Raw genomic sequence first — 27238 nt, 5'->3', positions numbered from 1 at the left:
GTATTACATCTCCATGCACTGTTTGTACTCACTAGGGTTCCCTCAGTTGATTTAGTTGGGGGTTGCTTCTTTATTCATATGGAAATTCTACCTGCATCCACAACATATTGTATCACCCATTCAACCTCTTTCTTCTACATTATTTTTTCATTACCTTGCCTGTCTTTGCGTGTCATGAGTGCTTTTTCAGCATCTTATAGCACCAGAACAAGAGGACACAGTCTCAAGCTGCACCAGGGGACGTTTAGGCTGGATGTTAGGAAGAAGTTCTTCATAGAAAGAGTGACTGGACATTGGGATGGGCTGCCCAGGGAGGTGGTGGAGTCACCATCACTGGAGGTGTTTAGGAAGAGACTGGATGGGGCACTTGGTGCCATGGCTTAGTCGATTAGATGGTGTTGGATGATAGTTGGACTCAATGATCTCAAAGGTCTTTTCCAACCTGGTTAATTCTATTCTATTCTAGATATTAGCAGAGGACTCATCTTTCGTCTTACCTCATTTGCTGTTCTCTCTTCCCAGGAGAGAGGGCTGGTCCCTTTCTGGCCCATCTCCTCTCCAGTGAGTCTCTGATTTCTGGGCCTCATGAGCCTGCACAACTTTGCAGCACTTTCTTATTTTGTGCTGATCACAGGACAGTATATGGACCTGGCACAACCTGTAACTGCCTCCATCAAATGCCAATGCACCCACACCTTTCATCAAAGGCATCAGTTTTTGCAGAAAGCATTCAGAGCATATTAGGAAGTCCCCACCCAGGTGTAAGGAGTAATTTTGAATGTATTTAATAGATTTATTAACTTTTAAAGAACACAGACGTTGGTAGGGGTTTTAGACAATGGATTATTATTATGACAAGGTATCCTCCATCAGCTTTCTGCAAGTGATTTTTCCTTATTCAATAAGTGAAAAATAGGAAACCTTACCCTTTGGTAGTTGAGTTTCCAACACCCAGCTCTCAGCAGGCTGAGAAACAAATCTCATTTCTTTAATCCTTCAGATCACAAAACCTCTCAGCAGTTAATATGAACGACCTCTAAAAAGCTCTTAAGGCAAGTTATCACAAACGTATAACAAAGACATGTCTTTGACTCTTTAATGGTTTATGAAAATGTTGAGGTTGAATACATCTCCTGCAGTTTCCTTTGCTTTTAGCCATGGGCCAATTTCTGCCCCATGGGAAGCCTCAGCATGCTAACCGTGCCTGGGGTGGCCTTGAGTAGCCACCTCACTGCAAATTCCATTCCACTGGAACCCCTCCAGTAAAGCGCTTTGCCTAGCTTAGCCCCAGATTTTTTCTCATGGAGGAATTGTCAGCTGGCACTCAAACTCCAGAGCACTTCAGTATCCAAGGCACAACTGTGACCAGCACAAGATCCTTCAGCAGATGCTGGAGTAAGTTCAGCCCATGCAGGAAGTGGTGGTGGTCTTATACAAAATGCCCTATCTTTGTGCCTTGCCGTGTTCCTGCAGGCAGGAGTTACTTGCCACAAAGAAGCCAGGTGAGAGCTGCGTGTTGGTTGGAAGATTCCCAACAGCAGTGTGCCCTTCCGGAGCTGCATCAGTTTATGGACAGACAACTCTGCAGCAGCACTGTCCCACTGTAAACACTGCAGAGTTTCTATTCATTTTTCAGCAGCTTTTGTGCAATGAAAGGCCAATGCAAAACCAGCATAAAAGTAGAGACCTCAGATGCATTTCCTGCGTGGACCAGGAAGGGCAAAAGCTGCAGTCCTCACGCATCATGTCCGGGAGATCCAGCCAGTGCTCTTTGGCGCTTTGCAGGTGTGAATATCTACCACCTCTAGGCAGTCCTGGCAGCGCACAGCACAACACCAGTGGAATTTGCACTCACATTTTGTCATTCTGCTGACGCGGGAGGTGTCGTAGCCTCTCCCACAGCACATGACTTCACAGCTGTCCATGCCACGGGAGGTTTGGTTACAAACCCGACCAGCTGTCCCCAGGGACCCTGCAAAGGAAACACAGTGCAGATCAGGAGGTGCATTTTAAGGAAGAACAGAAATAAGCACAAGAAACATAATTTACAAATGTTTTTGATCCTTCACATCACCCAGGATTTAGTACCAAGCCAGAGAACTGCCTATAATAAGGTAAAATTGCTCTCAAATTCTTTAATGTATCCTAGCAATCAAGTCCAGAGATGAGAAGGAATAAAATGAACCAAATACTTTGTGGCTTTTCCTGATTTTGCTCATAGCATCATGCTTTACCTAGCACGTTTTCCTTCTCCAGGCAGCCATGTAGCCCCCTCCTGGCCCCTGCATCCAGTCCCTCAGGGCTGTGTGAAATAGGGTGCAGAAGAGGAGCACCCCCGTGGTGCTTGGTAGCTCATGAGCTTTGCAGGGGAGCTTGGGGTGGGCAAGGGAGGGATGAGAAAGAGGAGACAGCTACTAGGGATATGGTGGGCAGAGTAATGCTGCTGGTGCTAAAGTCTTCGTAAAAGCACTCCAACTGTTTGGCATTGTTGATGCATCCACCCATGGTCTCCATGTCCACCAGCTCAGGCAGCAGCTGAAGAGTGGCTGCTCTGTGCATCTCTCATCTCTGTGAGTTAAGCATCAAGAGTTCTCTGCTTTCGTGGTCAAGATTAGAAGAAACTAAATTACATCCTGCTGTGGACAAAAGGAGAGGTAGGGAAGCTTACCACATCACTTCATGTTCCTAAAACCTCTCTGGATGGTTGAAATGCATCTGTCCACCTCCATGTGGCTCTTTAAGGCATGTCTTAGCCTTAACAGCTACTGTACCACTGTACTGTACTGAGATGCTGCTCATCTAACACAAACTTATCTTAGGACACACTTTAGGATCTATAATCCCAGCTGTTGACAGAGCATTACCACCAATCTGAAAACTTTGTGAATGCTCATTGCTTCAGCTAATTTCTTATGCATTGCTATTTATAAATCAATTTCATGTGCATCCATGAGATCAATATAGTTCTGACATTTCCCCTAGACCTGATTGTAGCTCCATTCTTTTTTCTGTTTGTGGCCAAAATGGGATTCCTAAATATTGACTGTGATCATTAACTTAACTGGAAACATTCCACAACGTGTACTCACAGGTGTACGTCAAACATGAACACTTCATCTTCTTTTTAAAGAAAAGACATGCAGACATGAATTCAAATTTGTATGAGCTAGAATAGCAAATCAATCTCAATAAAACTTAAGCTGTAAATAATCTGTAGGTATCACAAATCTAAGGTGCATAACTTCTAGGTTTTTTCTGCCCTATGGTGTACTCATGGCTTCAAATGCTGCCCCAGAAGAGTATTTCAGTCCCTAAAAGGCATTTCAGCCTTTTCTCCTGTAGTCCCATGTTTATTTGAATATTCATTGGGTAGAAATATAAACCTGAAAAGCTTCATTACAAAATTGCTGAGGTTGGCCTGGCTACTGGCCCCCAGGCTCAGGAGGTGCCCACAGCAGCCTCAGCCACCCATCCCAGGAGCCGTTCACCAGCTGCTGCCAACGGCACATACACAAGCATTGGCTCAGAAGTCCTGAGCCTCAAAGGTGCCACTGAGCTGGCCAAGCAGAGATCTGCTGAGCTGGCCAAGCAGAGATCTGCTGAGCTGCCTGAGAGGGAAAAGGCAGAGGGAAGAGAACATATGCTGAAGGGAACCAGAGACAGGCTCCTGCACCTGCAGCCGGCTAAATTCCAGATCTCCTCAGGGTCATGGCCTGTTCATGCTGCTGTCCATGAACTAGTGCTCTGTGTAGTGTCTTGGGGAGGCAGCTGAGCAGCACTTTTAAGTATGTCTGCTATTTGGAGGAGCACCTCATGCTGGTGTAAAAAACAGTGACATGTTGCATCAGGGCACCCTGCACCAAGGGAATGAGCCATAACTCCCAGTCACCTGACCCCACAGGCAGTGGCAGCATCTGGATCCCTTACTGGGGAAGAGGAGAGGTACCACCAGCAATCATCCATACAGGCACCCACAAACCCTAGCAAGCCTCCACCATGCAGCTCTTCCAGAAGGCCAGCTGCACAGGAGCAATCTGCACAACAAAGCAGTGGTGCCAGAAGGTGTTTCCCAGAACTTTTCTCAGGAATCACTCCATGCTGGGAGAAGAGACACTTCCAGTGGCTCCTGATAGCCCTGATCTAAGCAGGGCTGAGGAGTCAGGAGGATGCAGAGCTATGTGATTCACCAGCAGTCCTGTAGAAAGCCTATGGCAGAAACAAACCAAACCCTGGCTCCTGGCCACTACATTCTGCTCCATCCATGACACTGTATCAGGGGCTGTGACAGCTGAATGTAAGTGCTTGTGTCAGCCCACAGCAATAACCATCATGTCCTGAACTGTGCAAAACACAACTGAATAACCACTTTTGTAGGCAATTCTCCTGCCCCCTCTGCTCAGATACAAAAAAAGTACAAAGGCCAAGCTTGTGACTTGTATGATTAACATTCTGCATCAGAAATATGGTGTGAATTCTTGCTTACCAACCTGCACTGGCCCCTCTCACCTCCCTTGATCTGCATTCTGCTTTATCCCTCCAACACAGCCCAGCTCCTAAGTCCCAGTGTGCCTGGGCTGTGAGGCACACGTGACAATGATTTCCAACAACCAAGATTTGGGTCAGATTTCAAAACACTTGGTGTTTTGCACTCTGCACATGTGAAACCAGCTGGACGCTCAGTAGCCTTCACTATGCCCCCATCACATGGTGGCCAGACAGGTGTCACTCCTCCAGCAAAGGGAAAGCAAAGCCACTCTGTACCTCAGCACACCTCCTGAGCAGGGCCACGCCACCCAGTTCCTGAGGGTGAAGGAAGATCCCACATCCCCCCATGCCTAGCCCAAGAAGGTCTGCCAACATTCCTCAGCTGAGGGACAGGTTAGTTTCCAGCTCCAGAGCTCTAATTTCCAGATATTTGGGGTATTGCACAGGAGCGAAGGAGAACCTAAGCAGGATATGCCTGCTCATTTCAACAGCAGGTTTGCCACTGACTTTAAAATTATTTCAGCCACTAACAGTTAGAAGCAGGTATCATCTGATACTGCCCACAGTGCATCAACATTTAATAGGCCTCTAGGAGAGGGACCAAATAATCCAAAGAATCATACAATTGTTAGGGTTGGAAGGCACCTCAAGGATCATCTAGTTCCACCCCCTCTGCCATGGCCAGGGACACCTCACACTAGATTAGAATGTGACAGAAGAGAAAACACTCGTAGAAGGGCTTGCCTTCTGAACACCACCAATGTTTTTCAGAAGTTCAAACAGCATCTTCAGCACCTGTGTGCCTTCTCTCATGAGAAAGAAAATGAACAATAACTGACAGCAAGCAGCCAGGCAAGTTACTGCACTCCTCAGTGGGCACTCAGATACCTAGGCAAAGAAGACAATAGAAGACACTAAAGACAATAAGGCTGAGTTTTCTGATCTTTGCCTGCTACCTGTCATGCAGCTCCTCACCACTTAAGAGGCAGGAGTACATTCTAGCTTGTAAAAAGCTTCCATGCAACCTCTTTGTTTTTGTTTGAAGTGTTGGAATTGCCACGCCGACACATAACACTGTACCTGCAAAAACATCCACAGCTTTTAATACTGCCAGCTTTACAGCCCATGCACCAACCCCTTTCTTCTTGATTTGCACAGCTGTTTTCTTAAGCAAACATACAGCAAGTTTAAAAATACCTTTCCCACTCCTAAAGTGCTACAATGTATTTATCCCTTTATAACACGAGATTTCCTCCTTCTGTTTCTATTGACTAAAAATCCAGCTTCAGGCAACAAAGATCATTATTTGACTGCCACCTTAAAAAACAAGCAGTGACAATCAGCTAACACTAAGCTAGTTTTTACACAGCTCTTTTGACAGGAAAAGAAACAAAAAAGAAAAAAAAAAAAAAGGAAATAGTGACCAAAAAGTAGTTCTGAAGCTACTTTTTGAGTCAAGAAAGATTCCCATGGAACCTATGGGGCTGGAGAGAACAGGCTGCACACACCAGAGGCAGCCTTGTCTAGGGAGGCTGGGATTTCCCAATCCAACAGCTAGGAGACAGCAATGTGCTGATAAAAATATCTTCTCCAGATTTCATTTAGAGTAAATGTGTCTCCTAATTTCCATAGCCACTGATAGCTGTCAAAACTTCTGAGCTCCCAGAGACACTTGGGGCAATTGTGCTGCTCCCTTGATGGATTGCGCTTGGAAGAGAGCTGCCCTGATGGAAGTCATTGCAAGTTCCACTGTCAGCTTCCACAGGGCTGGGAGTGCACCCAACATGTTTGCAATGTGCAAATTGGGAGATATGGGCCAAGAAGTCACACAGGGACTGCCTATATGCAGCTAACCTCAGTGAGGAGTTTTTGACATAGATGAGGATTGATTTCCCTCCATGGGTTACATACCTCAAGTACTAACAGATCTTGCCCAACACCAATACTTTACAGTCTATATTTTAGTTTCACATTTTTTGTTCACTCCAGACTTGACCTCATTTATCTCAAAAATGCAGCATATGTGGGGCAGCAAGGGAAATAAACTAACAGGATAATAAACCTGTGAAGGACCTGAAGCAGATCACCCTGGGCACGAGGTTTATGTCCAAGTGCCCAGCTCCATATGCCTACTGGTAGCAGTGTTGTGCATCTCCACAGTATTTTGCACCACGAACCAGATGTGGACAGCACCCTGTCTCCTTGGGACACAGGAGATGTCCACCACAATCCACACAAGCAGAGCAGTGACACAGTTTACTGGGACCACATGAGTGTCAGAAGAAACCTATGGATGGCTTGAAGCAGATGGCACAGGGGTTTGCAGCAGCCATCTGTATGCAGACATGACCTTCCTTTTTGCTCTGCCATCTTAATGTGGATGAGGCCTTGTTGCAGCTAGAACAGCTGGAAAGAGTCCACACATGGTCACCAATGCCATCCTGCCACTCACCCATCACCTCCACCTTGGTGTCCATACTTGGGGACACAACCTCTCTACTCTATATGCACCACCACAGCACATGTAGCTGAGCTCAGATTTTGCTCTGTACACTTTGGTGGGGGCCTTCCCACTCAACGCTGCCTAGGCTTTTTGGGCGCTCTGTACCAATTAAGTTTTAATAAATCTCTCTTAAAATGAGAGGTTGTGCAGTAAGACAGGATGTGGCTTTATTAGTCCTTATGAACAAAAACCTGTAACAAAGTCTCACCCAGTAAGCTGGTGACGCCCACACTACAGCTGCTCAAACATTTAATTCTGAAGCAGTCTCTGGACCTCAAGATCATCTAGTTCAAACCCCCCTACCGTGGGCAGGGACACCTCATACTAGATCAAGTTGCTCAGAGCCCCATCCAACCCAGTTTTAAAAACTTCCAGGGATGGGGTCATCTAGTTCAACCCCTCTGCAGTAAGCAGGAACATCCTCAACCAAATTGGATTGTTCAATCTTTCAAAACTTATCAGAAGCTTACAAGCAGCCAAGCAAGAAGGTTTTTTGGAGCATTTTGGAAGTGAAGTTACACATTCAGAGCAAGGCAGTGCATGCTACGGGGGGACTGCCACTTGTGTAGTCATTCTCCTTACAGCTTTATCATTTCTAACAGGTCTCTCTCCCTGTGTAGCCCTGGGTATACCTGCATTGATTTGGGGAGCTGAAAAATTATGGTAATGTAAGGGAAGGCCATACAAAGTGCAGCAAAATTTGCAGGTTTGTGACAAGATTTTTGAAAGCCTTCTGGGATGACCTACTTCTGTTCCTATGAAATTACAAGCACAAAATTCTAAGTAAAAATTCTTTTAGCACCTATGTGAGCAGACTTAAGTGAATTCTGAACACTTCCAAAAAATCTTTTGATCCTTTTCTAAGAGTCATGAAATCTTAAGCTAGACAGAGGTGATCAAGGAGTTATCTTCTCTTGCTATTGATTTGCTCTTAGTGATTTCCACATATTTTATCGCTTGAAAGCAATGATTCCCCTTGTCCTTCTAGGGAAAACAAACAAACAAACAAAACCCCAAACAAACAAACAAACCATATTTTTCACATTGTGGGGGTGATCCATGTATGTACGTCCAGCTGCATCCCTGAGACTGCCAGAGCCGGTGGGGTGTATACAGTGGGTGCCTGGCCCTCATGAAAGAGAAGAGTCAGCATTTAAAGCTCCAATGACAGAAGACAAAGTGTGTGGGGTTTTTTGGATAGGCCACTGATGGTTATCTTTAATGTACTGGCTAATATGTGTTAGCACACCCAAGCCATGGAGGACAGTGGGTTAGTTGTTTTACAGTTTGTGAAGCTGTCTTCTGGTTCAAGTTGTGACACTTCATATGATTACTCTGGGAATCCTTCATTCAGTCCCAGTACTAACCACTCTCCATATTTATTTGTTAGATTTTTTTTCCCTGAAGCACTAAATTACTTGAATTCCCTGGAGAATGAAAAGCAGAACTGTGTTCAAGGACAATTAAAGCACCGTGGTATTAGGTTTAGCTGACACTGAGATGCTCCCCACCTATTTCCAAACTCTGACTTCCACAGTCTCAGTTATTTTCCAGTCATTTAACAAGGCTGACACTCTGAAGCACTCACTGGGGCAAACTAAAGGTAATAAAGAAAAAATGCTGCTCAGTTGACAAAATTACCTCTCTCAAAGCCAGATCAGTTTCTGTTCATCTGATACTCGCTTTGCTCCATGCGAGCAGCAGGGCATCCCACATCCTGATAAAGGTTTACAGCTTGCCAAAAATGTGCTCTTCCAAACAGCCACATTCTCTGAATTCTGGGCAGCAAAGTAACACCTCAACCACAGCCTTATCTTGAGCTGAGCCAAAGCATGCGTTAGACTGCCATCTCTGGACAGTCTTGACAGCATCAGGCAAGAGCACATAATACCCAATAGTGAAAAATGCCTGCTCTTCTCCACAACCAGACTGACAGATAAGATTAGTCTTAGCACAAAGAGATTATTAAATGGCTTGTTGACACAGAAGGAGGTTGTGTACAGGTTCTCTTTTGGAGGCGGGGGGGGAAGAAATCCCTTTTGGTTTTTTTCACAGTGAATGGGGCAACTTCAAGAAACAAAGTTTTTAATAAATCCTGGTCTGCAAAGTTAGTCTCTGCACAATGCACAACAATATGACCATTTATCTGCTTGGGTGCAAGCACTAGACTTCACAGTATCGGTCACTATTCAAAGAACAAGCTGTGCTTGTGCAGGTAATAAGCATCACCTGCAAGAGCCATAAATAACACTTAAAATTACCTTGACTACTCAATGAACCAGAAACACTGTACAACATAAGTGTACTGGATGAAATTCTGGGTTCACTGAAGTCAATAGTACATGACCAGGATTTCACATATTGTTCTTATTTAAGTACAATTGTTTTGTAATGCTTATTCCAAGTAAACTTGGATTGTAAATAGGCAGCAGTGCCAAAAAGAGTTGATCTCTATTGCTATCTGGATACTTATGGATATGTCATACTGGGTGCAATCTGGTGTGTTATACAGCCTATTAATTAGTTCCACAACAGCTTTCATGCATTACTCAGTCTGGCTGGTTTTCTAGTTGCTAGTTTTTAATTGCCACATCAGGAAACACTATACACAGGTCAAGAACCTCTAGCAGGATTCCTGGTGCTTGGCAATACCTTGAATCCTGTAACACTGTTAAGTGTGTCCCTATTGAAATCTCTGAAAACAGAAACATTCTGTGCTAACAGCAGCCCTAAAACTTCACCTCTTCCCACTAGGGCTGGCACAACTCTTCAGAAAACATGATGGTTATCATGGATGGAGCCAACATTGTCTTGTAAAGAGAATTAAACAGCTGTGTCAACAGATGCAGTGTGCTGTGCCACATCGACCTTCAACAAGGCCAAATGCCAGGTCCTGCACTTGGGTGGCAGCAACCCCAAGCAACACTATAGGCTTGGGGAAGTGTGGCTGGAAAGCTATCTGGCTGAAAGGGACCTTTGGGTTCTAATTGACAAGCAATTGAATATGACCAAGTGGTGTGCCCAGGTGCCTTAGAAAGACAGTGGCATCCTGGCTTGTATCAAAAATGCTGTGTCTCACAGGAATAGGGAGGTGACTGTCCCCATGTAATTGGCTCTTGTGAGGCCACACCTTGAGTATTGTGTCCAGTTTTGGGCACCCCAATGCAGGAGAGATGTGGAGGTGCTGAAGCGAGTGCAGAGGAGGGCAACGAAGCTGGTGAAGGGCCTAGAGAATAAATCTTATGAAGAGCAACTGAAGGAGCTGGGGCTGCTTAGTTTGGAAAAGAGAAGGCTGAGGGCAGACCTCATTCCTGGCTACAACTACCTGAAAGGATGTTGCTGAGAGGCTGGTGCTGGTCTCTTTTCACAGGTAATTAGTGATAGAACAAGAGGGAATGGCCTCAAGCTGTGACTGGGTTGTTTTAGACTGGACATTTGGAAAAAAAGATTCCCAGCAAGAGTGTTCAGGCATTGGAATGTGCTGCCCAGGGAGGTGGCTGAGTCACCAACCCTGGATGTGTTTAAAGGTTGTGTGGATGTGGTGCTTGGGAATATGGTTTAGGAGTGAATTTTGTAGAGTAGGGTTATCGGTTGGACTTGGTGGAAGGTCTTTTCCAACCTGAATGTTTCTATGATTCTATGATAACCTCTATTCTTTCATCCACCTGCACGTCCCCCAGCTTCCTTTACCCAGACTACCAACAACTGCACAGATTGACACAAGCAAGGTTTGCACTAAGGTGCTGAATTTCCTACCTTACCAATAAATGGGGAGAGGTGTGTCTACAACTAAGAGGTCCATGGTCTACAGTGAGCTGTGGGGAATGTGCACATAAAGGAGGACTCTGGTCTCTTGCAAGTCTGCAGCATCAGCATAACTATATGAAAGAGAAGGAATGCAGCAGGAGGTGATATCATAGAGACATCAAGAGACTTCAAGCTGATCTGGTTACCTTTGGCAGCTCTGGAGTGAGCTATGTGATACAAGTATGTACATGGTTGTGTAGGGTATGGACCTGCCTCCAAAGAATAACTCAAACTTGTCCTAAAAGCAGCTTTTGCCTTGCAACATCTCCAGGGTTCCATAGCATCTGGAAGAAACTGCTGAATTTTATTAGAACAACTATCTGTTTTACACCTAGGAATATCAAAGAGCTATTGTTCTTGTACAGAACTGCCCTTCCAAAACATCTTTTTGCCTGTTTTCTGATGGGTACATGCATGGATATATATACACACTCAATAACATGTATTTTTTTACCTTCAAAGAACAAATATCTGAAATAAAACCATTTGCATGTAAGGAGAGAGGCTTACCTACATCCCTGTCCCTGATACAGTAGTCTGGAGAGCTTTCAAAGTATACCAGGTCATTCTTAGTTGGCTTCTTAAATCTCTTATTAGCCACAGTGAAACCCGTGCCATCTTGATTCATGACCACCTGAATCGCTCCATTGTATTTCTTCCACAGATAATCTCCTGTTTTCCTAAAGTCTGCCATGGCCAGCCAACAGGTCCTTAGAGTGCAAGATCCACTCACACCGTGACATTTGCACTCCTGTTTCAAAAACCTCTTCACAGCCTGTTTAGAAACGCAGTAAAATACAGACAAGTAAAGCAAACTGTGATGCATACTTTTCAGCCCTTTTCCACTCACCCTGTAATGCCAGGCTCATAAATGGGTCTCCAAAGTATGGTCTGTAGTGACACCCACTGGTAGCATGAAGTCATCCCCACGTGGTTGGTCTGCCCTGGTTGCTTGACTCAACCATAAATGCAAGCCTCTGGCTGGTGGGCTTACCTTCGTGGTTCCTGTCAGTCATCCCAAGCAAAGCTAAACCTGTGCTGTTGCACTGTAGGTACAGACCAGCATGCCTTTCTATAAAGGGGGTCCCAGGGCACAGGAGCATGTGTTGATTATTTTTAATTGATCATACTGATTACAGTCTCTTGGTCTTTTCAAAAAACCCTACCTGCTTACCAACACTGTCCTACTATTTGGCATTTTTGAAACTTCAAAAGATACTCAGCTATTACAGAAAGTGCTTCCCGACATGAAGCTATTTCATGTCTCTAAAGCCATTGCTTGCATTGCAGACTGCAAATGCCAGTCACCGATCCACAAAGCCTCACCTGTCCGTATTACATACTAATTACACCTGCTGGTAACGAACAGGAGGAACACAGATGTTGAAGGACATCAGAAAAATCATCTACTTGCAGTTATAATCCATTAAAATTGCCTCTTCTAGTAAGAGCTAGTTAATAAGGAATTTTTTCAGTGTTTATAAAGGGAACTTTTTGATGCAAAAGCATCAGAATATGAACAATTTACATCCTCCTGAATATACACCAAAGAAAACTAAAGACGAAACAAGAACTCTCTACAAATCATTTTAGAAGTGCCTGGTCTAGCACCATAAAATATTTTCCTGTATTATTTCAGATGTCATGGATGCAGCAAATTTTGGCTATGTTTTGAATAATGAAACAGCAATTTCTAGCTTTATCTACTGTTCTTAATATTCATAGCTACCACCACAAAATGTTCGTGCATGTATTCCTCAGCCCTTGCACCAGCAGTGAGTAATACACCCACTAACTACTCCTTCTGCTCACCCACAATAAAAAAGGAAAGACCTTTTTTGTTGAAATTCAGGAGTGGTGTTTTCATACAGTGTTTAAAGTGTGTCATGCCCCAAGGCCAGTGCCTTTTGTAGGGGCATATACTTTGAATTTATTTTCTTTAAAAGTTAAATAACTGCACTTTATCTCTGCTCCTCTTGGGTTTAGGTTTATCTTACACATACAGGAATGGGCAGGATGGGTTTTTTCACCTGTGTGTTTTGAATGTGCTCTTTAATAGTGAAGCCTGTTCTTCAGTGTGATCTTCAGCCTCCCTCACAACTTCTATTCTGCATGAACCAAAAGCAAAACTCCACATAAAATCATTAGGCTCAAAAGAAAACCTCCATCCAAAGTGCCCCAGCAATGACTTGGGCTGGTGCTGAACTTCCCACACATGGAGCCACTGCATTGACTCCAAGAGGAACACTGTTATGTAACTGCTATCAGTCTGCTTGGAGGTCTCTGCTACAGTGAACTCCAAGGGAGATAGAAATAGCACCTCAGGCTCTACTCATCCCATACTTCTTCCTAACGGCTGAGATCAGTCAGCAGGGGGCAAATATTACCTGCCTCAGACCCATGAACGGTATCTGAGGGCATCTCCAGGCACCTGTTGGATGGACACTCACCTTCCTTCCAGCTCTGTTGTTGTGGAGGTTCATCAGTGCTCTTGCATCTTTTCCTTTCCGTTCTTTGGCATCCACAAAGGCTCTGGCAAATTTAATGCCATACTCAATGTTATCACTGCAGCCACCCCAGTCAAAATGGCCCTTGCTGTCCTTGGCAGAGCCTTTCCTCTTGGGATCGCAGGAGCAGGATTTCAGCTCCCCTTGGCTACATGCCCTGGTGATGGCAAAAACAACTCCAGCAGAGGAGATGGCATGTACAAAAGCAGATTCCCGACTACCTGCAACAAACAAACAATTGCTTTGAAACTCACTGTGGCAGTTAGAGTGGCTATCCATCTCCAGCCAGTTAGCCTGTGCTGAGCAAAAGATAAAACTGGGCTGAAATCGCACAAATACACATTCCCTGGAGCCAGAATTAGTCATGGCTTGAACTTGGACCCCTCCCTGGTAAAAGCTCATCAATACAGTGTTAGAGTTGGAAAGATGAAACATTTGGTTCTGGTATTGATGTGGTCTGGTCTGTGTGGTTTTGCTCAGATACGTGAAGAGGACAGCTGGTATTGCTGTCGTGTCTCATAGATGCAGAACGATATATGAAGTGCTATCTCAGAGACAGGTTTAAGAAATTGTTAAATAGGGACATGGGAACAACACACACGTTGCAAAATACTGCAAATAAACTTTAGAAACTAGCTTGTATTCTTAGAGGCGCTTGGAATAAACTTGCCTGCTTAAAAGGCAGTAGGGAGAAATCTTGGGTGTTATCTTCTGAAAATAAATTTAGGTTTTCTGCCTAGAACCAAGCCCAGTAACCATAATCCACACAAACAAGTTCCATTAAATCAATGGCACTGTTTGTGTCATGCCTGAGGCAGGATTTGGCCTGGCAGCTGTGACTTCTGCACACCAGCTGCTTGGGCAGTTTTCCCTTCTCTTAACTAAGATATTTTATTATACCAAACATGATTTCCAGACTACGCCTGCTCTTGCACTATCAGGAACATACTGCAATGTAGCTCAATTGCTTAAATTTACTTAAGATATAGTAATTTATGATAGAGAGCTATGTTTTGTTGACAACAACTTTATTTATGGTAACAGAGTATTTTCATACTTAAAAATTTTTTAGCATGGAAAGAGTGAAAAGTAGATTTTCATGCAGTACCTAAGACCACCAGCAGTGAGAAAGATCTGTTTGGAGGACTTGTAAACCTTCTGTAACCTTAGCACAGTAAAGCAAGAACCCCAAGAGGGAATGTTATCTGATGATTATATGATTCTGTTGCAGGGGCAGCATTAAGCCCTATAACTTATTGCTTATTGTTTCTATTTGAGTAGCATCTAGATGTTTCCAATGGCAATGGGCCCTGAACGTCCACATGCTGTGCAAACCTTTGGCAAATGGCAACTAAAAGCTTGCAAACCCTGGAAGCTTTGGCTGTGATACCAGAAGGCTGCGCTGCCATTCAGTGACATCTGGCCAGGCTGTAGTGTTGTGCAGAGAGGAACCTAATGGAATTCAACAAGGACAAGCGTAGAGGCCTACACCTGGGCAAGAATAACCCCGTCCACTACTACAGGTTAGGAGATGACATGCTGCAAAGTAGCTACACAGAGAAGGACCTTGGAGTCCCGGTGGACAGTAAATTGACCATGAAAGCAATGTGCCCTTTTGGCCAAGAGGGCAAACAGTATTCTGGGGTTCATTAAGAGTGTGGCCAGCAGGTCAAGGGAGGTTCTCCTCCCTCCTCTACTATGCCCTAGTGAAGCCTCATCTGGAGTACTGTGCCCAGTTCAAGAGAGACAGGAAACTACTGGAAAGAGTCCAATGGAGGGCCTCAAGCATGATTAGAGCACTGGAGCATCTCTCTTATGAGGAAAGGCTGAGAGACCTGGGGCTGTTTAGCCTGGAGAAGGCTGAGTGGATCTGATCAATGTTTACAAATACATTAAAGGTGAATGTCAAGGAGATGGGGCCAGTCTCTTTTTACTGGTGCTTAGTGATAGGACAAGACGCAATGGATACAAACTGGAACACAGGAAGTTCCATCTGAACATGAGAACTAATTTTTTACTGTGAGAATGACAGAGCACTGGAACAGGCTGGTTGTGGACTCTCCTCTGGGTACTTTCAAACCCCACCTGGACATGTTCCTGTGTAACCTGCCCTAGGTGAACTTGTTCTGGTAGGGAGGTTGTACTAGATGATCTCCTGAGGTCACTCCAACCCCTACCATTCTGTGATTCTGTGAACCCTTCCTTCCCTTCACTGCCTGCAAAATCAGGCAGGAGGCATCATGGCTTGTGACACATCATGTTCTTCTGAAGACTTACTTCTGAGAAAATGTATTCAGAAACATCAGAAAAGTGCTAATTAAAAAGAAACACTTGATGTTGTTAGAAGATGATAAATGTTTCATCTGAGTTTATTAAACTAATCAAAACCATTTCATTTCAAATTAGAGTATATATCAAGCTATAGTTCCCATCGCAATCACTGCCTGCTCAGTCTCAGTGTAGAGCTCAGACGCCTGATGCCTTAATTCTGTCCCAGGAGCCAACAGTGAAGATTTCACTTTTGGAAAAATTCCATTTTTACTGTTTTATGAAATAGCCTCATCAGAATTAGGCCATGTTCTGCCAGACGTATTTTCCTGACTGTCAGACAAACCTCATCTAGAACTTCAGCTGATGGATGATGTTACTGGTTACTCAAAAATAATTGCTGAGGGAAGATGAAGCCAGTTCCGGGAACAAACCCATTACCAGTATCAGAGTCTGGCACCAAATGATGCTCTGTGGATGAAATCCCACTGCTTGGGTCAATATGTTCAGTGCCATCTAACCTCTTTCCAATCCCCACAGCAGGGACAACAGCCTCAGGGTACTTTCATTCTCCACTCTTTGCAGGTGCCCCAAGCTCACAGCCTGGAGAGGCTGTTTCAGTACTTGGGATATCCCAGAGATGCAAGTGCCAGGGCAAGGTCAGCCTCACCACCTGTGCACCACAGCTGTGTGCCTTCAGGTGGAAAAAGATGCAGTTTAGAAGAACCTCAGTGCATTTATCACTTTAGATATGGACATCTTGGCATGCTAACAGATCTCAGACCGTCCTTTGAGTCAAATGGAGCAAGCTGCCTGAAGATGCCTAGATGCCTTAATCCAACATTTAAATGGCAACAACACCCTGCTTAACCACCCTCTGTCCAGGGCAGGAAGCACATTGCAGCCCACAGTAGCTCAGGGTCTGTACAAGTCTGGCTCACCCCTATAAAATGTGTCCTGGCTTATCTCTCCCAGAGCCTGACCTGAGGGACCACTTGTTGCAGCCCCCACAGAGGGCAGAGGGCCTGGAAAGCAGCCGTGCCCCAGCACAGGGGCAGACCCCACACCTTGCAGGCAGCACAGTCCTAGTGGCACTGTGCCTGCTGCTACACTTCCTCAGGGAAATGCTACATTGGGAACTGTCTTGCAGAAGGGGGTGCTGCCTGCCATTCCAGCATGCTGGGATCTCCCTCCCTTCAAGCATCAGCCTGTCTAGGCAGAGTGAGCTGTACTGGAAAGCCTTCTGCCCAGCTGCTGCATCCTTGTGCCTCAACTTCTCTGTAGCCCCTAATTTGTGAGTTTGGGGTTCATCATGCACCAAAAAAATGCTAAGTGGGGAACTGTGGGACCAGCCCCTTATATGCCAGAATCCCCTTCCTATGCCTTGCTCGTGTCTTTCTGCTCTGATACAGGTTTTTAAACAAAGCAGCATGTCTCATTATCGTAGGTGCTGTCCTGTCAACTGTGAGACCCTAGGACAGTTTTGCAGTTCCCATCCCATTCCTGCAGAAATATAAAACGAAGCGTCACTGCTTCTAGGAATAACATGACGTGAGCCACCGCTTGCCATTGCTCCCCCGGTGTCACAGACTGTGCGACAGTCCTAGCGCTGACCGTGCCTAAACGCCTTTAACCCTTGAACCGACTCTCCAAAAACCCCCTTGGACGCAGGGAGGTGGCGCCGCGAGCTGCGCGGGCAGGGGAGGCTGCCCGCCCCGCCCGATCCCGCGGAAAGGCCCCTCCCCACCACACCCAATCCTGCCTGGCCACGCCCCGCCACACCCCACCCGCCGGACTCACTGCGCAGCAGGACGCGGCCGAGGAGGCGTTGCCCCCGCTCCAGGGCATTGCAGTCCCAGCGGTGCCGTCGGAACTGGTGCTGGCACTCGGCCGTCCAGGCGGCCACGCCGCGGCCGATGGAAAGCATGGCCTCGGGGTGTCGCCGGCACAGCTGTCGCTGCCGGCTCACCAGGCCCGGTACGTTGTCGCACATCACCCGCGACGAGCCCACGGCCCCCATATACCTGTGGGACGGAAAGGGTAGGGCAGTGCCGGGCACCCGCTCCGTAGGAAGAAAGGTCCTTAGCGCCCCGTCTGCGTGCTGGAGCCTTCCACTGGCGGACCCAGGGATGGTAGGATTTCGGTAGAAATCCTTTAAAATTAGCTCCCGATGCTGTGGTTTTAATAAACATTATGAAACATTTAGGAGAACCCCAAACCCCGCTATTACAGACCCGTGCAGTACTTTAAAAAAAACCCAAAAACCAACAAAAACACACAAAACCCCCAACCAAAACCAACGAACCAAAATATAACAAACCTTGACAAAAATTAAATTACATCACCATCTGTATCCAGATGGTCTCTATTAGTCCTCAAATGTTTCGAAAGGCACCTTTTATAAAACCCAAACTACTATAGGTGTCTTTTGAAGGGATCAAACAGAAGAAAATGTAATTTTATTGTATTTTCATTATTTCATACGATCATAAAATCGTTAAAGCCGTGACTCAAAAACAAACAAAAAACCCCAACAACCCAAAAAACCGAAGTGTATTTAAATGGCAGTTAAAAGACACCATGACATACAGCCATGGCAATAAATAATGTTTATATAGCTAAGGACACAGATAGTCATTTTACTAAAATATGCTCCGTCTGATAAATCAGGCGTTGATTCCACCTCTGCCAGTGTCGAGGTTAAACGTGCACCCCGGGTTTATAATAAGCAGTTAACTCTTCTTCTAAGCCAAGACTTTTCACTATGGGCTTGCTTAGAGTCCCCAGTTTCAGGAGAGGTTTGTGTTTCCACTCTAACCCGTGACACAGACCCAGTTTGGAGCTCCCTTAGACGCCCCCCACAGAGATCAGGTATCGTTTAAAGTTGGGTCCTGCGCTGCCCGCGGGGCTTTCCGCCCTTTGCATTTAGCAGTTCAGCGAGGAGAAGCTTCGGAGAAAGGAGGGGCTGGGGAGGGCGAGGAAGAAGGGAAAAAGAAAAAATTCATTAACAATAAAAAAATTTGCCTGCTGTAGCCAATTCCCAGGGCCGCCAGGGCGCGGAGGGCTGGCTGCCAGCCGCTGCGCTACATCCGCGCCCCTCGGGCGTGTTCCCCTCAGCCTGCCCTCCTCCCACTCCCTCCGGCGGCCCCGCCGCGCCCGGGAAGCGCCGGGCGGGCGGTGCACCGCAGCCCCCCCGGGACAGGACGGGTCTTGCCGGGAGGTGCCCCACCGCCCCACCGCGACAAGCCGGGCAGGCGTGGACCCTCCGCACCTCTCAGCCCTCCTGACAGCCTCACTTTTCCCCCCGCAGCAGTTTATGGTGATGCGGAGGAAGCTAGGGTGTAGGAATGGGCTGTGGAAGGAGATGCCAAGACCGTCTAATTCCGCTGCTCCAATGCTGAGCTTTCTGGTCCGGAGCAGCTGGCAGCGGCGAGATCCGCTTGTACGAGCCTGAGAGGGAGAGGCTTCCCCATGCTTCCCTAATTTACAATTAATCCGACCCCACCTTCCCCAAGAGCAAATAAAAATTCCTGGAATTGCACAGCTTACCACCATGAGGAGGTGACTAGTGGGGTCGCCCAGACCAAGACCAGAGGAAGAGACCACCAGATCCCAGAGAGAAAGTTCATGTTAGAAACGCTTTGGTCCACATCAGGTCAGTCGCGAGGGGCAGAAGAAATCCCATGGAGTAACAATGACCGGGAGAAGGAAACGCACCTTGAGGGCTTCTAATTTCCCGTGGGTCAAGCGCCTCCGCATCCCCGCGCACGGCCGCAGGGTTTATTGATCCCCTCCCAGGGTACGGGGTATGGCGCTCGGTGCATCACTCCGGCTTCCCCTCGATTCGCCCCGCAACAAATCCTTCAGGACAAGCTCAGCCCCGCTCCTATCCTTAATCTTTGCCCTGATCCAGCTCTTCCCTGCAGTCACCGCGGAGCTGAGGGGCTGGTGTGGGCTGCTCACAGACTGGGTGGGTTCTGCTTTGGTCGGGGTTGGTTGTTTTTTTTTTTTTTTTCCCCTCTCAAACTCTGATGGATGAAATGATGTCAAGAAACACTGGGGGAAGAGGAGGAGGTAACACCTCTGATTAGGCAAGGAATCCTGAGAAGCCAGTTACTTTCCAATAACCCAACAAGCAGACAATTTAAACACCAGCAGATGCTACGCGACCTGCTGCGAGCCCCCGGCGACGACCACCCCGGCTGCTGAAGCCCCGCTCACTTGGCACCTCGCGGGGTTTGACAGGACGACGCTGCACCGCCCGGTGCGCGTACAAGGAACACAGAGCCTAACTGCAGCAAGGGTGCGCCCCGGCCCCGCCACCTCCCCGCGCCCCGGGGCACCGCACCTCCTGCGCGGCCCCTGCGCGGGCACCGACGCCGCCCCGCCCCAGCCTCGCTGCCTCTCCCCGTCCGGTGAGCTCCAGCGGGTTGAAGGAGGGCTAAGTGCCCCATCGCGGCGCGGAAAGCCCTGGGGGCGGGAGGGGAAGGCCACCCCTGCCTGAAGAACATGGGGAGGCAGCAGGGAGCTGCTGTGGCAGGGAGCGGGGCCGTGCCGCCGGGGCGGGAAGCGAATACAAGAACAAGGAATTTAACAACTTTTTAACTTGGAGTCATCGCTGTAAGGCAGAGTAAGAGATAAACCAAACAAAGAACTATGGTCATCAAGAGAGAGATGCGCCGGCTCCAAGTCAGCCCTTGGCGGCTGTAACAAACTGAAGGTTGCTGGGCGCTAAGAAGCACCCCTCGAGAGCCGTTCTTCAGGCAGCACATTACAGACATGACTGTGTGCAGAGTAGACATCAGTTTTCCAAGCTGTTACTCAGTATGACTTCTGGAGATTACATAGAGCCAGGTGTAAGCATGTAGTGTTTCAGAAAAGGTAGCATTAACCCATTTAGCAATTCATCTTAAACAAAAAAACACACCCCCCCCCCCCCCAAAAAAAACCCCAAACCACTCTCCCCCAACCACAAAACAAAAAACCAAACCACCAAAACCTAACACACCACCACCACAATACCAGAAAAAACTGTTGGCTGCAAAGAATTGGGATTAAGGGCCATTGAAGCTTGGCACACATCACTGCTTCTCCCGCAGCTGCCCGGAGGCACCTACAATTCCAGCAGCTCTTAAAAGCAAGAGATGAGCACTCAACACCTATTTGCGAAAGCATTATCAGCGTGAAAAAACAACAACCCAGTTTTCATCTGCTGGCTCAACAGCAGGGAAGGGAAACGCCAGGGAGAATGACAGCAAATTCAAACCATATTTTAGACCCCTCCGAGAAGAAGCTACAGTCCTCCCTGATGCCAGCCTTCACATGTTTGCAGCAAAAAAGTTAACGTGTTCTATTTGTTTTTTTCTGAGATATCCCTCTGTAGTAATAGAAGCTCCTTCATCAGTGCCAACTACACCAGTGGCTCCTAAACATTGCCCTCTTCCTCTCCAGAAGACTCACTCTATTATTCCAGCTTCACTGCCATCCGGACTCTTTCTCCAAGCCCTACACTCTGTGCTGGCCTTAAATGAATTCACCTTGGATCCATTGCTTCTATTAACCACTCTCTCGTTGTACAGAATGACAGAACAGGCAAGGTTGGAAAGGGCCTTTGAGGACTGTATTGGGTTTATGCGGCAAGGTTTTGGTACTGAGTGGGCTACAGAGGTGCCTTCTGTGAGAAGCTGTAGCTTCCCCTGTCTGATGGAGCCAATGTGAGCTAGCTCCAAGATGGACCCACCACAGGCCAAGGCTGAGCCAATCAGCAGTAGTAGTAGCACCTCTGGATTTAAGGAGAAAAAAACCCCAGCACATGCTGCACAACAGCAGATGGAAAACAGGAGTGAGAAACACGTGAGAGCAGCAGTGCTGCAGACACCAAGATCTCCAGAAAGACTCCACAACCTCTATGGGCAGCATATTCCTTTAAAGTAAAAAAGTTTTTCTGTAAGTTAAAAGTAAACACTCCTATGTTCTAGTCTATACCTGCTGCCCCTATCATTGGTTTGCTGGCCAGAGTTGTGACCTCATGGGGGACCAATGCTGGAGCAGTTCGTTCCTGAAGGACTACACCCTGCGGAAGAGACCTGCACTGGAGCATTTCATGAAGAACTGCAGCCTGTGAGCAGACTCACATTGAAGAGTTTGTGGAGGGCTGTTCCCCATGGGAGGGACCCCATACTGAAGCAAGGGAAGTGTGAGGGATGTCCCCTTGAGAAAAGAGTGGCAGATGTGTGATGAACTGACTGCAACCCCCATTTCTCATCTCCCTGCACCACTGTAGAGGAGGTAGAGAAAAAAAATCAAGAGCGAAGTTATGACTGGGAAAAAAGGAGGAGTGGGGTAAAGGTGGTTTATGATTTGGTTCTATTTCTTATTATCCTACTCTGATCCATTTTCAAAAGTTGTGTCCCATGATGGTAACTGCTGAGTGATTTCCCTGTCTGTATCTCAACCCATAAGACTTTGTTGTATTTTCTATCCCGTCCAGCTGAGGGGGGGAGCAATAGAGTGCCTTTGAAGAGTACCTGGTGCCAAACCAAGGTCAACACACCACAAGGACATCCTGCAGTCTAACCATTTACTCAGAACAGGCTCAGCCAGCAGGTTGCTTAGGAATGTGTCCAATTTCTATTATCACCAGGGACAGAGACACAACCACCTCTCTGGGGAACCTCCTCCAGCATCTCACCTTGGATGATTTCTTTCTCTCCCCCTTACATTTAAGTAGATTTCACTGTATTTCAGTTTGTCCCTATTGCCTCCTGGCCTGTCCCTGGGCACCACCAAGATGACCCTGGCTCCACGTTCACATCTTCCTACAGGTATTTAAACACATGGATAAGAGGTACCAGAGCCTTCTCTTCTCCAGGTTGCACAACTACATCGCTCTCATCCTCTCCACAGAGCTCACATGCTCCAAACTATAAAGCATCTTCATGGCTCTTCAGTGCACTCACTCCAGTCCCTAACATACTGGGGAGCTGAGGACTGGACCCAGCACTCCAGCTGTGGCCTCCTCAGTGCTGACAGGAAGAGAAGGATCACATCCTCAACCTGTACATGTTATGGTGCTGTTTCTGATGCAGCCCTGGAGTGGCTGTTGGCCCCACTTGCCGGAAGAGCAGACTATACTTGCAAAGCTGTATATGTGCCTTCAATGAGTATTATGCACACAGTTTCTCACGCAATAAAGAAATCACATCATGTGCAATACAGACAATAGCAGAGTGGCCAGGAACACCAAGAGCTCAATTCTTTGAAGACAATTTATTTGAAGTTGAGCTACGGTTTTTCAATCCAGCAGTGAAAATACCACAGTTAAACCTGTGTTTCTGCATTCATATAAACACTGTTTTCACATAGGCTGAAGGCATGGAGTGCTCATCTGAGAAGAATAATTAGTAAGAAATAAAAGCTTCCACTAAACCCTTAAGTAGAAGGCAAATCTTCCCACATATACGACAGTCAGTAGCACAGCTTAAAAGAAAAAGAAATGAAAAACCATCCCAGAGGGATCCATGCAAGTCTCACTCCCAGGTCTATGGCTATTACACATGAAACTACACCATTTGAATCACGATAAAAACCAAAAGTAATTTAACAGCTATTAAAGCTGTTAAGGACATGCATCACATTATTCACTTAATGCCAGTAATACCCCATTTTCATACCTCACTGCTTATCAATTCTGGTCTGTGAAACACAGAGCCCCATTATTCGAGAAATAGGAATTTCCAGGTAAGGGAATACCAATTTGCATACATACCTTTCAGCCATGCCTCTAGAACAAAGAAAGGACAGTAAAAGTCTTCATTTATGATTCCTGATACACCTTCAAGGTTTTTTTTTATCTGTGGAGAAAGATTACCTCCCGTGTGAATACCAAAGCTGATTTGCAAGGAAGTGGGCAACTAACAGAGACAAACTACGGATCACTCAGTTGCCCTTCCACGACACAAGGTAAAAATTGATTTATCCACTTTATTCCAAAAGAGCTTTGTTTAGCAAGGCTGAAGACTCAAAATCTTCCTCCATGTAAGGCCCAAAACAACTTTCATAGTACTTTACTAGTAAAACAGAAGCTTGGGAAAGATGACCTGCAACTTTTGCGTAACTCCTGAAACACAGAATGCGAAGGCAAGCAAAGATCCATTCATGCTTATGAGCAAATTACAGATTTGGGGAACACCTGAAGGGGTTCAAAGATGGCAAAAGGAAACCTTAGATGGCAAGAACGAACAGTATAGCTTGAGCTCAAGTCTTGTCCCCAACGAGGCATGATGGATGAAGAAGAAAAACCCAACAGAGCACTTCTGTATGCCAATGGGGAACATAATAAAAAAGCTCAATCAATTAAAGAATGCACACACCCAAAATTACTCTTTGCAGCTGGAATCCAACAGGAGTAACTGGGCAATGCCTTATGATGGACAAGACACTCCACAAATTTAAAGAGTGAGGCAATTTTCAAAGCACAGGAAGATACAACACACACAACCTGCAGGTTACCCTGGGCAGAATAAAATTGTTTAGGTTCTTTCAGATCTCCACAGGAACACCCATGGCCCTAATTCTATGTAACGGTCTAAAAGATACAGAAAAGGCAACTACATGAATATTGTTCTGTTACAAGGGAAGTTAGGTATCCAACAGTATTTCAAGTAGGAACCTCGCTGCATCTTTCAGCAACTATGTATCTGAAGGATTTGGCCCCAGGTCCAATCCACTCAATCCTCCCACATCTCAATTTGCACTACTGTAACAGAAGAACAATACCTCACAGGGTTGTGAGGCTTACCCACTTAATGCATGCAAAGCGCTTCATCATTCTCCTCCAATCACCTCATAGATGTGCAAATCACTCTATTCTTGCTGTTCCGGGATAATGACTTTAATTTGATGACTTACAGAAGAAGGCCTCTCAGCAGGGACATTTTCATCTGAAGGGTCCCTTCCCGGGTGCTGGTGGGGGCGAGAATTTTGACAGCATAGCTCAGGGGCCCTATGCTGACACAATCTCTCTTTTTGCTTCCTGCCCTATCACAACCATACTGTGATACCTTCTCAAACAGAGAATTTGAAAGAGGCACTGGAACAACATGAAAGTGAATAAAAGACCTTGAAATTTATCATTTAAGGCTGAGTTTGGAATCTGAAGAGGAAAACACCTTTCTTTTTTTCAATTATATGGTAGCTTAAAACATCTTTATTTGGCTCTTCACATATCTTACACAACACCATAACTGATCAACTAATGAGACAGCTCAAAAGGGCTACTCCATGACCTTTGCTTCTCCGGTGTGGTTTATGCCATTTTGAATTCTATTCTTGAACAGTGCACCATGCGAAGGATGCTGCTGGCAGAAAGTCTATGTTTAACCCAAAAGCTGTTCACATGTGTTTGCAATCATGGTTATAAGCACTCACATAGGTGATCAATAAAGTAACTTGTTTTGGAGGTCAGGTCTTAAGTGTTCTGACTTTTGACTCATTTCTGCAAACACTATTTTATTGTAACTCTCCAACTGGGACAAAAGCTTCAGCCAACTATCATGTATTATTTTTCTCCTCACGGGTATTTTACAGTGATGGCATCATTCACCATTTTATCTGTAACTTTCTTAAACGCTGATAGACATTTTCTGGGACGGATTTCTAATTCAACTGCAAGATCTCCAAGGTTAACTTAAAAGGTCTCCACATAATTGGACCTTTCCTTCAAATTCATGGAGCAAAATTAAGTTTTACTGTTTTCAACTGGCAAGCGATATGAAATGCATCTCTTGAAATGGGAGCTATGTTCAGTGTCCTTTGAAGTGACTTCATTAATGCAAATTCTCACTGAAGTGGGAAAGTAAGGAATAGTGAAGCTAAGTAACAAGCAAAGTAACAGAATCTTTCCACAGAAATCTTGATAGTGTTTGAAATAATTTCACGTACAAAATGCCTGCCTGCCTCCTTCCTCCTCCCATCCATCCCCAAATCCCAAAAACTCAACTCCATTACCCAACAGAAAAACCTTACAGCTGTTCAGTGTCAAAGTTCTAGTAATACTTGTGAGCCATCCCATCACTGCATATGAACTATAGATCATGCTAATTAGAGGAGGAGTGCTATGTATATATAAGGTTGCACATGTATGACGAGCAGTTACAATTACACTTCACAGATTTTTGTATTTCCACAGATATTTATATTCCCATGGATTCCTCCTTTTGTGACATGTCTTGTTAGTTTAGGATTAATTATAAGGTAATATGATGAAAGAGGTAACTATTTTGCCTTTTATGTACTTTGGTAGTTCAAGTCAGTATGCTGATAATATGCACACTTCTCCACTTCTGCTGGTACATGGTGGTCATGATAAATACAGCTCATTCCCTCTGACCCAAAGTTGGGAATAGAACGAAAAAATCCCCATCTTATACTGTATTTGTCTCTTGCCTCAACACTGTACAATGTTCCTTGCATTGAGGGAGAAACCTGAGAGGAGAGGAGGTGAAACAATTGCAGTAACAAGGAAACATACTGACACACAACAGAGTTTTCTAAACCAAAAAGCATAGAACAACTATGTCAGCAGCTGGAGTAGCACTCAAGTTTTTATCTTCTTACTAGCCTCTAGAAGGAACATCAAAGATTAAGACTCCACACAACATCTCTGGAAATATGAGAGTTAAGATTTAGACTATTTTTTCATAGGTATATTTATTGATGGCTCAAAACCACAACTGATTTAAATTAACTTGTATCCATTTCTTTAATTTTTCCCTAACATAGTTGGTTTGGTAACCAGATGAAAAACAGGTATTGATGTTTCATTGCAGAATTACAAATGGCTTTTTAGGAGGAGATATAGTAAGAAAAAATTACTGTAAGCATGAAGCTGTCATAGCAAAAGACCAGACCAAGAAAAAGAACATGCTGCTATACATTCTAGGTTGCTTGCATCTTGTAATAAAGGATTGCTATAATCCTTTTAATAAATGTGATGAAACTATGAATATGTGTGTATCCCTAAGGAAACAGACTGCAGGCATTATTTGAGTGTCATAGCTCAGTGGGAAAAGACTTTTTAGGCAATGTGTAATGGGATCTCCACAGACCTATGACAGCGACAAACTAAATAAACAAACAAGTAAAATCCCCAAACACCTCACTGGGAAGTTTTTCTTATGATTGACCAATATGCAAAATTAAAAGGAAAAAACCAACACAGTTTATCAACATAAAAATCACACGAGATACTTAAAATACCTGAAACCCTCCCAACATCCAAAACACAACTGCATCATAATTTTAAATACAAACGTGATCCAATCAGAATTATTTGCTTATGTTCACCTCACAGCTAAATGAAAGAAACGAAACTAGTAATTAGTAAGCAATAATTATAGCTTTATGCCAAAAAGGCAAAGCAGTTTAGACAAGACTTCAGACCCCACACTGCATCACAAATAATTTTGAAAACAATAAGATAATGTAAGCAGCAGTTCTCATTTTCAGTAACTTTATTTCTAGATCAAAGTGCTTATTTGATACAAATACTACAGATATGATGACAAACCACATAAATTGCCATGTGACTTCAGCTCAGCTCTGCACATGAACAGAAGCATAACGTGACCAAGCTTTCAAAAAGTATTCATAGCACTAAAACTTAAAA

General features: G+C 45.4%; 1 protein-coding gene across 1 annotated transcript; it reads right to left on the bottom strand.

Moving 5' to 3' along the window:
* Window positions 1–1742: 1742 nt before the first annotated feature.
* Window positions 1743–19244, bottom strand: WNT2 (Wnt family member 2). The gene is made up of 5 exons (XM_009910465.2): window positions 19120–19244; window positions 17371–17594; window positions 13246–13523; window positions 11306–11570; window positions 1743–1972 (listed from the first exon to the last, which is right to left on the bottom strand). The coding sequence occupies exons 1-5, from the start codon at window positions 19197–19199 to the stop codon at window positions 1743–1745; spliced, it is 1077 nt and encodes a 358-aa protein (XP_009908767.1). The 5' UTR covers window positions 19200–19244.
* Between the last annotated feature and the right edge of the window lie 7994 nt (window positions 19245–27238).

Source organism: Dryobates pubescens, chromosome Z (assembly GCF_014839835.1).
Source record: "Dryobates pubescens isolate bDryPub1 chromosome Z, bDryPub1.pri, whole genome shotgun sequence".
In the NCBI taxonomy this organism is placed as follows: Eukaryota; Metazoa; Chordata; class Aves; order Piciformes; family Picidae; genus Dryobates; species Dryobates pubescens.
The sequence above is the reverse complement of the archived record's forward strand: the minus strand, read 5'-3'. Positions and strand labels throughout refer to the sequence as shown.

What these genes read in the sequence shown, in the direction of transcription:
- WNT2 (XM_009910465.2), bottom strand. Translation starts at nt 19,199, where the DNA reads ATGAACTTTCTCTCTGGGATCTGGTGGTCTCTTCCTCTGGTCTTGGTC. An exon ending in CGGCCGCGTCCTGCTGCGCA is followed by an intron (nt 13,524 to 17,370) that starts GTGAGTCCGGCG and finishes TGTTTGTTGCAG; the next exon opens with GTAGTCGGGAATCTGCTTTT. An exon ending in ACAACAGAGCTGGAAGGAAG is followed by an intron (nt 11,571 to 13,245) that starts GTGAGTGTCCAT and finishes GTTTCTAAACAG; the next exon opens with GCTGTGAAGAGGTTTTTGAA.